This window comes from Cygnus olor, chromosome 18, assembly GCF_009769625.2.
Source record: "Cygnus olor isolate bCygOlo1 chromosome 18, bCygOlo1.pri.v2, whole genome shotgun sequence".
Lineage (NCBI taxonomy): Eukaryota > Metazoa > Chordata > Aves > Anseriformes > Anatidae > Cygnus > Cygnus olor.
This window is the reverse complement of record NC_049186.1, coordinates 6,111,519-6,121,863: the sequence shown is the minus strand read 5'-3', so window position 1 is coordinate 6,121,863 and position 10,345 is coordinate 6,111,519. Positions and strand designations below refer to the sequence as shown.

The 10,345-nt window shown below is 45.9% G+C and overlaps 1 protein-coding gene across 1 annotated transcript in view; it reads right to left on the bottom strand.

The window, feature by feature from the left end:
* Positions 1-776: 776 nt before the first annotated feature.
* The window catches only part of HID1 (HID1 domain containing), a 30,130-nt gene continuing 20,561 nt past the window's right edge, over positions 777-10,345 (bottom strand). Inside the window, exons 13-19 of the mRNA XM_040530165.1 lie at positions 9,683-9,847; positions 8,289-8,516; positions 7,676-7,809; positions 4,472-4,552; positions 3,954-4,045; positions 3,427-3,585; positions 777-2,977 (exon numbers count right to left, since the gene is read on the bottom strand). Coding sequence (XP_040386099.1) covers positions 2,914-2,977; positions 3,427-3,585; positions 3,954-4,045; positions 4,472-4,552; positions 7,676-7,809; positions 8,289-8,516; positions 9,683-9,847 — 923 coding nt within the window. The 3' untranslated portion in view covers positions 777-2,913. The remainder of the gene's footprint in view (positions 2,978-3,426; positions 3,586-3,953; positions 4,046-4,471; positions 4,553-7,675; positions 7,810-8,288; positions 8,517-9,682; positions 9,848-10,345) is intronic.

Sequence of the window (10,345 nt, the reverse complement as noted above, 5' to 3'; positions counted from 1 at the left end):
TTGTACCAAGAGATCTATGGGAGATGCATGCTATGGTCTGGCCCTTTCAAATTATAAAAAAATCTCAAACCTGCTCCCTAGTTTTTGACAGCGTGGGGACAAGGAATGATGTACTTCATGTGCAAACCCATGACCCGGACTTTTTCTGTGGCACAATAGCTAAAACACTGTTTTAGTTACTAAGCCTCCACTGAGTAGCGACTCTGGAGGTCTCCCTCTGAGATATAAATGCTAAGTCCCGTAGGTACTACACACAACTGTGGACTGAAAGAGAAGTTGATGTGATTTCTTGCTGGTGAACAGGCCGGATTACCTGAGTACATGATTAGCACGAATAGGAATGAAGACCACTTTCTCCAGTTCTTAAAACAAGGCCCTCTGTGTCCTTTCCTAACACCACTCAGTTCTAACACTGCACATAAAGGTAAGAAATCCCACAAGGAGCAACAGCAAAAGCACTCCTGTTTTATGGGTCTCAACCGCACAAAGATTTTAGTGCACAGTTCACAAACTCAGGAACCTCGTTCCCGTTTGCTCTAGTTCCTTTTCTGTACCTTTTGAGGCAGTTACCTTTGACGATGTCTCAAGCTGTAAGCACAAAAATGGCCAGAAGCACACAGTTCAGGCTCCTTTTCCGTAGTCTCATCTTCATTTGTGATTTAAAAATCCACACGCTGCAGAAGCAGCCAGCACATGGTTCCCTAGTAGCACAAATTACCCCAGCATAAAACAAACAATATTATAAACCTCTCTGTGGGAAAAAAATAAACAACCAATTGCATGTTTCAGATAATCTTTATCTTTCTCTCTGTAAATAAGCAAATAGTTTACAGTGCAAGTTGATTTCCACAGAACAAAGATTAGACTCCAAACACCAAGAAAAACAACAAAAAGTGTTTCCAGAGGGACTCACAAAGAAACAAAGCAGAAAAGAGGATGGAAGAGATCATGAGAACCAGCAGATCCACAGGAGGGTAGAGGCAAGCGCGTGGGAAACAACGTCCCATTCTGGCTGTGAGGTGCAAGTACCATACAGTCAGAGGCTGGCCCCACCAAATCACATTCGTATATATGAGAGATTCGAAGTGAAACAGAGACCTCACCCTGCTGGTATCTGAACAGAGATGGGGTCAGGATGGGTGTAGTGCTAAATGGCGAAGTGGACTGGAGATGGGGCAGAGATGGGGTGGGGAAATTAACCTCTATTTCCCATATTTCTTATCCTTCATAAAAAACATTCAGGCTTTATTTCAGTTGTCAGCTGGCCTAGGACTCCAATCCACTTTCAGTGCCAAAAGTGGAGGAAGCCACCTGACTACAAGCCAGCAGTACACTAAAGCAGCACTCTCTCTTGGAGAAGAAAGGCAGACAGCTGTGTTGCTATCACTCCAGCTCCAAAACTTTGGGAAGTGTTACAAAAACAAGACTGTGTGCCTTACCTGCCCCTTTTTTCAGGGTGTGAGACCAGTTTCCAAGGAGCGATCTCACTGGTTCTGAGCAAAGGCAAACAGCTCACAGCCAGGGATCCTCCTAAGAGACTGAAGACCACAGCACCAAGGGCTAAGTTTTGAAGAGGGAAAGTTGTCAGTTCGTGACAGGACCCCTCACATTTCTTTGCCTGAAGACCACACAGGTCATAGACAGCAGCCCCTTCCAGCAGAATTGAAAATTTGACTCAAACCCCAGGATGTCTCCACCTACCAGTGCGCAACTACATGCTGCTGAACCAAGCCAACGACAGCCAGTCTCCCACTACTTCTACCTCTGGCTTCCCAGACTTTGCATAACTTGGGACCCAATACATTCAAGATCTGATAACTCAGTCACTATCAAAATGCCCTGAAGAATCAAACTTTGCCTTCGCGCTCTCCATTCCCTAGTGACACGGAGATGCTTTTCCTCCTACAGCTTCCAACTTCCTGCCACAACTTCCCTGAGTGCCTCCCTCGATTCCCTGCCTTAGACAGTCATGTGCAAAAGGCCCTTCCACTCCCTACGTTGCACCAATCTGCCAGGCAGAGATGGAAGGATATGGTTTCTTTTAAACCCACGTGACACTGTCCTTTCTGTCAACTGGAGAAGTCTAACGGAGGCTACCAGTCTCTTCTCCTTGTTCTCACTGAGCCAGTCCATTCCTTCCTGTGTGTATACAAGGATCAAGCAGGGCTTTCCAAAGTGATGCACACACTCCATTGCAACACCTGACTATGAAGGACAGGCTGCTGGGCCTTGAAGCCCAAGAAAAACTTCTCTTGCCACACCAAAGCACCAGTTGCTACAAAATTTCTTAAGTGGCTTTCCAGGAAAGGAGTAGAGAGATTCAAAACTGAGACACAAAATTTTCCTTCAGTAAATTCTCCCTTTCATTTGGACGGGAAAGATTTCCCTACCGATACACAACTGAGACACCAGGGAGACACCTGCAGCCAGAAGGGATGCCCCGGAAACATTATGGAGCCACATGAAAGTAACTGCCGTTTCCAAACCCCGTCTCCTGCAGGAATAGCAGCTTCTCCCTTGCACCCAATTTACAGCTAGACTTTTTCAATTAAATGCTGACTCTGACCAGGGCAAGGACAAGGTCAGATTGGTTTCCAAACCAAATCCAGGAGCAAAAGAGTAATAGAAGAGCTAAGAACAGTCTAATTTCTAGTGCAACCACAACAATGGACAATCCCTTAGACATCTTTCACTCAAGGTTCATAGTGAAGGGTGAGGGGAGAGAAGTGAGCTGGGGGGAGGGATGTCCAAGCAGGTCCCAATTAAAGCTTTAAATGACAGGGAGGTAAATGGAGTGATTGTCCTTTTGGTCTCTCAGCTGGATGTGAAATGCAGGAATAGCTGTGACAAAGCAGCACACAGCAAAGTCCTTAGAGATCCAGTGTATTTCTCTTAGTAGAGGTAAGTGCTCTCTTAGACACGCTGAATTTCAAACAGCTTCACATCCGTGTCATACCAGATCGGGGGATCCACATTCCTGGGAGAGAAAGACAAGATCCACCTTATTCTCTGTGGCTAGGTACATGGAATTCAAATCTCATAGCCAGGATTACAGGAGCTGGCTAAACATAATGCCTTCAGCTTGCAAAAAAGGAAAACACTGGTTGCGAGACAATGGTCCTTAAAGGGGTGACACAAAATCCCACAAAGCCAGAGCTCTGCATGAAATCTCTGTACCATCCCCTCTAAGCAGCAGCAGGGAATAGAAAAGCTACAAGATCCCTAACAAGCAATACTCCCAGACCAACTCTCTTCACTTCTCCCACTCACAGTTTCAGACAGCTGATTCACCCTAGCCTTTTCCAAGGCGAAAGTATCTTTGTACCCCTTAAATGAGAGGCAATTTCAAGCTGGCCAAGTTCATCTACTCTCTTTACAGACCAACAAAATGTTTGGAAAAGATCAAGTTGCATCTAGATGGTTTACCTCAAATAAATAACACCCCACATATAGGTCCGGAACCACATGGCAGTGCCCGAGTTAGCCTGATACTTGCGAATGAGGATGGGGTGAGGGACAGGTAGCAGCCCCACCAGCGTGCCATGCTGCAAGAACTTGAGGATCTCCGATTCATCTGTGAGACCCCTACAAAGAGACAGAACAGGAACATAAGTGCCATGTCCCATGGACATCCCCAGAACTGCTGCAACATAAAGCATCACTCTAAAGGAGCCACAGTCACCTGCTCCGTGTGTTATCGAGGACAAACACTCTCTCTACTGAAAAAAGAGTTGGGAATGGATCAGACGAACAAGAAGCCTGACAAGCCAGATAACATCTCCTCTGCTAAGGCTGTAAGGCTTTCAATTATACTTTACAAGAAAATAAATATGAGTAAATCAGATTTGCTGACCTGATTTCCCCTACAGGCCCTCCAAACCTCACAGAGTTCTTTACACCCCACGCAGCCCTTTTTGTCTTTGTCAGTCTCTCTCTCAAAACAAAGTACCTACTTGTCAATGCAGATCTTCTCCACCTGAGGGACCAGCACCTGTAGGAGCCGCATGATTGTCTGCAGGGGAAGCTTTGACTTCCAAGACATCACCTGTGAGTAATAAAGCCCACAGGGAAGTTAATGCACCATATTAGCAGTTTTTCTACAGTTATCTCCACTACCACTACAACAAATGATGTTTACAAAAGTCCCAAGGGTGATGGATGAGCTGAGTGCACAACAACAATACAATCGATCCTGGAGCACTAAAATTCTGAGCCACTCAATGAAACTAGCAGGGCATTGGTTTGAAACAGGTAAAACAAAATATTTCTTCACAGCTGATAATAAACTAGAGCTTTGACCGTAAGTCAAAGATAGTTCCCTGAGGAAATCCTCTCCTCTGGGAAAGTCTCTGCTTTGGAAAAAAAAAAAAAAAAGAAGAGGAAAAAAAGAAAAAGAAAGGGGGGACGGAGAGCATCAGGAGAAAGCACTTCTGCCACAACTCATTTATTTCCCCTGTCCAGATTCCCTTACCCAGTCAGGAGTTGGGGTCCACTGTCCACTGGAGGATGCACTAGAGAGACGCCTTCGGTCCCGTCGGGGATGTGACACTTCCTATAAATAAATTGTAACTTGTTTTATTTTGTTTTAAATAATTATATTAAAAATAAAAATCACACATTATAGCAAGAAATACAATTCTCTGTCTGCTGAATTTCTCCCAAGCTTTTCCAGAGCTGGGCAAGACATTTCAGCCTGTCCCTAGAACAGCTCAAACCCAGCAGCTCTTCATTCACCAAAACCATTTGCTTCAACCCAGTGAGTGGCAATATTTGGTGGGTTTAAGGTGTGGGACGCCATGGCAAGGTTACAACTCCAGTCACCACTGCTGACACTCTGCTGGAACAATCCACAGTGGGTAAATTAAATGGTACAGGTGAAAGGCAGTTCAGGCATGGTTCTTTCTTCCAGTACAGAGATTAAGCAGATAAAGGCCAAAGCTTTCCAGACCTAATATAATATAATGAGCATCTCTGGGCTTTTTGGTGCCCACCCTGGTACATCTCAAAGAACATTTTTCCAGGGGTGAGTTCTTGCAACTCCTAACCAGCCCCTCTTAAGGAACCATAAACTCATGCCCCAAACAGGAACGCTGTCCTTAGTGACTTCTGAAAAGCTCTGGCCAGAAGTTCAAGACCCAGAAATCTTTTATTCTTCTTTTCCTCTCCATCACTCTGGAGACATCACAATCACCCTGATTTTTCAAGGTCAGCCAAGGAAACCTCCCAGTATTCATGGGTGGGATGGAAGGAAAACCCTTTAAGATCACTATCAAGACAAATGTGCAGAGGCTATTTCCTTCTGCAAGGCACCCTGACCATTCATTACTGCAGTCTAGAGCTGACTTCTTTGTGACACAAATAGGAACAGTACTTCCTTGCAACTGCCATTTTGCACCTCTACATTTAACGTCAAAGGGACGTCACTGCACAGACTCGTTCACACGTCACCTTCACAGCCAGAAACAGCAGGTTTGGGGCAGAGCTGTGCTGCAGTCCTCTGGAAGCTAACGGTGCTTTACCAGTCCTTCTGTGACCAGGGAACAGCTCAAACCAGCTGCTGGACACAGATCTAGTGACCCATGATTCCGTTTCACAGGCAGCCAGAGGAAGAAAACCCTTCTTCTAAAAGTTCTCAGCAAAGATCTCGCTGAATGACAACATAATTGCGTGCTTAAAGACTTCTTGCTGACTGTGACTACACCTGGCACCAGGGAAGGCCAAGAAGGGTAAGTAAAACTGATCCTACTCTATTCAGGAACACTGTTCATTCCAGTTTATTCAAAGCCTAAGCAGCAATATTGTTTGCAATGTTGGCAGTTACAGCCTTACATTTCAGCTTCAGTGCCTTGTCCCCATCAAGCTTCTAAATATAGAATTCATAAAAACAAAACCCTTCGATCTCCTTCAGATGTCCTTACCCTCTTCCTCTTTCCTCCTCTGTCTCCCACAGCCCTTGCCCCCTTTCAGCTGTCATCCAAGGGCTGGCAGCCAGCTGACATATTTAGGAGAGGCGAGATGGAATTACATTGAAATGCGAGGGGTGTTAAACGTTTCATGAGACACTTTTGAAATGTTTATGGCTGATAAGGGAAGAACATTGCAACAGATAATGGAAAGAACTTAAATCACTCGTAAGGGTGGGGGATCCTAAAATTTATCCCATGTCTCTTCTTAGTTTATCTTAACTCGATAGGTCAGAATCAGGATGGAGCCCAGAAAGAAGACAATGTTCAGACAGCCTGAAACACCACAACCCCTGGAGACTGGTGCATGCGACCTAAAGCACAATGCAATTGCAGCGACGATTATCACCGTAGCAAATCCCACACCCGGTGCTTTACTGCCCTCCACCTCCTGTCTGCCTTCTGGCCCCATGCCAAACGTTCAGCCATGCAGACTGCACTGCTGCAGCCAGGTAGAGCAACTAACGGGCAACTGTCTGTCCAAGACTAAAGACCCACATGCACACACACACAAGCAGAAGCAATGGAGAGGTTCACAGTGTAAGGGTAAAATACAGGAGTCTCCAGCCTGCTCTGCTAGATTGAGATGCCCTTGCAAATGTCCCCCACTTGCATCTTGATTCTGCAGCATTGTCACAGCCAAAAGCATGTCAGGAGAAAAACAGACCTAAAGATTCTTGTAGCACCTCCACAATCCATAGAAGCCCACAGTAAAATACATGACCTCATCTCAACTCATTACTTCCTGCCCAGCTGGCTCTACACCTGGTGAGGGCTGGTCAAGAATTAAGCAGTTCCACAGAAAACTCATAGAAAAAAAATGGAGGAGAGTTATGCCTTTCACCACAGGGCAGCCATATGTCCTTGTGTGGACGGATGCAGTGTTCTCACTGCATTCAGATGGCTCAGGGGACAGTAGAAGTTTACGTAGAACACAAGGCAGCACTAGGTGTATAAACGTGGCCTTGCTGAAGAAGCACAGAATGTGCAGGGCAGCCTTCCTAAGATGCTTCCTACAAGACAGCCCGGAGGTTTTTGAAACCAGACTGGAAAGGTCACTATCTGAGGAGTTAATGGTGAGCAACAGAAGACTACTGCTCCACTGAAATTGGAAGGCAGCCATTTTATAGCTCTTGACGGGGAAAGTCAGTAGATGCCAGAAGGCTGACACCGCCACCAGAGCCTAAAAGAGCAGTGCAGCCTTGACTCACAAACCGCAAAGCCTCTGTCTCATCTATGTTGCTGAACAACTGCCACTCTGAAGGCAGCGTCTCAACCAAGCCCTCATGGGAACACATTTTTCAGAACAGCAGCAAGCCAGAGGATGCTGGTAGAGCTCTCCATTCCAGAAAGGACAGAGACAGAAAAGCAGCTGCAGTCAGAACCTGAACTGAAAGCCTCTGAATCAGGAATGCATCCCTTTGCATTTACGTACTTACTGCTCCATCAGCAGCTTCAAGTTAGAGAAAGCTCCTCTAGTGTCCTAGCTCATGTGTCACTAGCACGAACGTGGAACAACCAAGATGATGCAACAGTACTTCTGAATAATGGTGTTTTGCAGCACAGCTCACGTAACAGCACTATGCATATTGCTTCTAATGCGATGCCTTTCTTCAGAGGGCCCAACCAGACTTCTCCATCTGAAGTCCCACATTTTAGTCTGTTTCACAACAAGCTCTAGATCTTCCCTACACACCGACGCCTGGCCTTACCCCGCTCCAGGGCTCCCCATCACTCACAGCTGAGGGCAGGTTACCCTCTGGTGGAGGTTGTGAAGACTCAGGCTCCAGTGAACGCATGGTCCCATCCTCTGATACTTGCGACTTCTCCGTGAGCTTGTCGATTCCTGTGTTCAAAACACAAAAAGCTCAGAAGCAGTGGATTAGCTATGCTTAAAAGCAGGGTGTTCTTCTCTGCCCTACCAAGCACAGACACTCTAAGCATCTGCTGACATCTGAAACGCTCTCCTTTCAACAGGAGCAGCGAGATCTAGCTTTGATCTCATCACCCTAAAGGGGCTCATTTGTCTCTGGAAAATGCTCCTTCTTGCAACACAGACACAGAGTTCACATGGATGTAGTTAAACTGAGGCAAGAAGTCAAGATTGAGACAAAAGGTCATGTAGACACTAGGTCTGAGACTGCACTTTACTTTGACCTGCTCACAGCTTGGGCAAACTGATCTGAAGCTGAGACTGAAAGGCAGTAAGTCATTCACAGACGTAAACTCTTAATCTCTCCCACACCCAGTGAAAGGGTGAGTCCACACTGTACCTCACAGTGAAAACGAACTGCTCTCCTGTTACAAAGATAAACCAAAGCTGACCTGGAGTAGCCACCAAACTTGTCTTCAGCGTCCCTGGTTCAGCAGGGGCAGCAGGACGCGACCCCTCCATGGAGGCTCCATCCTGGGAGTTGGTGCGAGAAATGGGCTCAGGAGTTTTCTTCTTGCGCTGCAGACCTTTCTGGATGGACTGCGAATCCGTGGGTAAGTTGGCCAGCTGGTGAAACACGTTCCGCTTGCGGATAACAGCATAGACCAAATTTGAGTTCCCTGGGAATCACAGCAACCAAATAAGTAGAGAAGGAAGACTCTGCCAATACAGTCTAGCTCACTGGAAACATGAAGCATGATCGTGGAGTCCCTGCAAGCTCAGAAAACCATGCTCCCACCCATTAAAAGCAATGGCACAAGGAAGAAAGAGCAGAGTTCTGTACTCTTTTATCCATCACAAAGCAGTAAGGAAAATCAGTGAAATCCTTCCCAGGAGGGAAAGTTGACAAGAATTGGCTTAGAGATTGACATTCAAACAAGTGAGAAATAATGGGACATTGTAAGCCATGTATTACCATCTGTTTTGGAAGAAAAGTTTTTTAGTCAAGATTCAACATTTCTCCATCTTCAACAAAAAACACACGAAGCAAGTCAGGGGCATTCCACTTGAGGAGAAACAGGCTTACAGTAGGAAAGCCAAAAGACCAGAATTCCTACCATCTCTAAGGTAGCAGGAAACAGAATGAAACCGTCATCTAACATAGAATATAAATCACACCCACAAAGGCTGTTGTAGGATCTGTCATCCACCGCTTGCTAGTTTTCCATTAGGTAAGCAGAAAGACCACTTTTGACTTGTGGTTTTAAAGCAAAACATTAATTTTTGAGCAGGGAGAAGTAAGAGCTCCCAGAAGGCTAAGGGACCTCACTCTCATTTCCTAGAGGTAAGCAATTGTCATGTTTTTAGGAGGGAAAGGGTAAGGGATTTCCTGGAAAGACAGCAAGTGCTAGAACTTTGTTTGAATGGGGCTTTTTGGTCTTCAACTCCACAGCCCTATCAGAGCAGAACACTGAGAGGCATATTTAAACATTTAAAAAGATGGAAATTGTTTTGTTCCCTCACTTTGCAGAGCAATGTGGGCAGTTTTACAGCAGCATTCAGCCAGTTACAACTTAAGCCTTAAGCACTCCCTTTCCCTTCTTCCCCTCTATCCATCTCGACTTCTGGTCTGTAGGAGGCTGAGGTTATGCTGACAAATAGCAGCCCTTCATTGTGCTCCAATCCAGCCCATCTGGATCAGTACCCAGCACTGGCTACCTACTAACCCAACTTCTCAAAGCTAGACGAGTCTCCATGTAGCTGGTTTCTACACTTCTTCCCTTCCATCACGAATTTGGACTTTCTCTAAACTAGCACAAACCCACTAAATACAGCAGTTTCTTACCATCAAATTGGTACTGAATTATGTTGTTGAAAACTTCCAGCAAGAAGAAAACAAGGTGGTGGTTCTGGACAGCAGAGAACAAAAACCAGGTGGTGGAGAAAGCCTCCAGAAGATGCAGTAACTTGTTAGCAGCCACCATGGAGAGAGACTTCAGGTATGGAGACACTATAAAAGGCAAACAATTAAAACTGGAGATAGAACAAAGGAGCCACATAAATACACTACTAATAATGTCACTTCTACCATCTCCTCACCCTGCGCTTCTGGGAAAGCCTCATGGAATAGCTGAGTCCAACAGGACTCTGCAGAAATCTTTCTAAAAATAAGAGAAGCTAAATGTAGATATGGCCTAGCAAAAGCAGGTGTTTCTGCTTTCAGAGTGTCTTGTGTGATTTTACATTAGTAACACCATATCTCCCGTGCCTTCTGAAAAGCGTGCACAACTGGAGCTGCCTGGACATCTGCTAAGCCCAAGGGAAGCCAATGCCACCGTGGGGAGGTGGCACTCCCTGCTGGAGAGGAATAGCACTGCTGCCACCCTCACCAGGCGGTCTGGCAAATGTCCTTCTGCCACCCCAGAGGAGATCCAGGAACCCTGCTGTCGCGCGCTCTGCCTAATCTGACCAAGCCCAGGCAATAAACCCGCAGACAGGTCAGATCTGC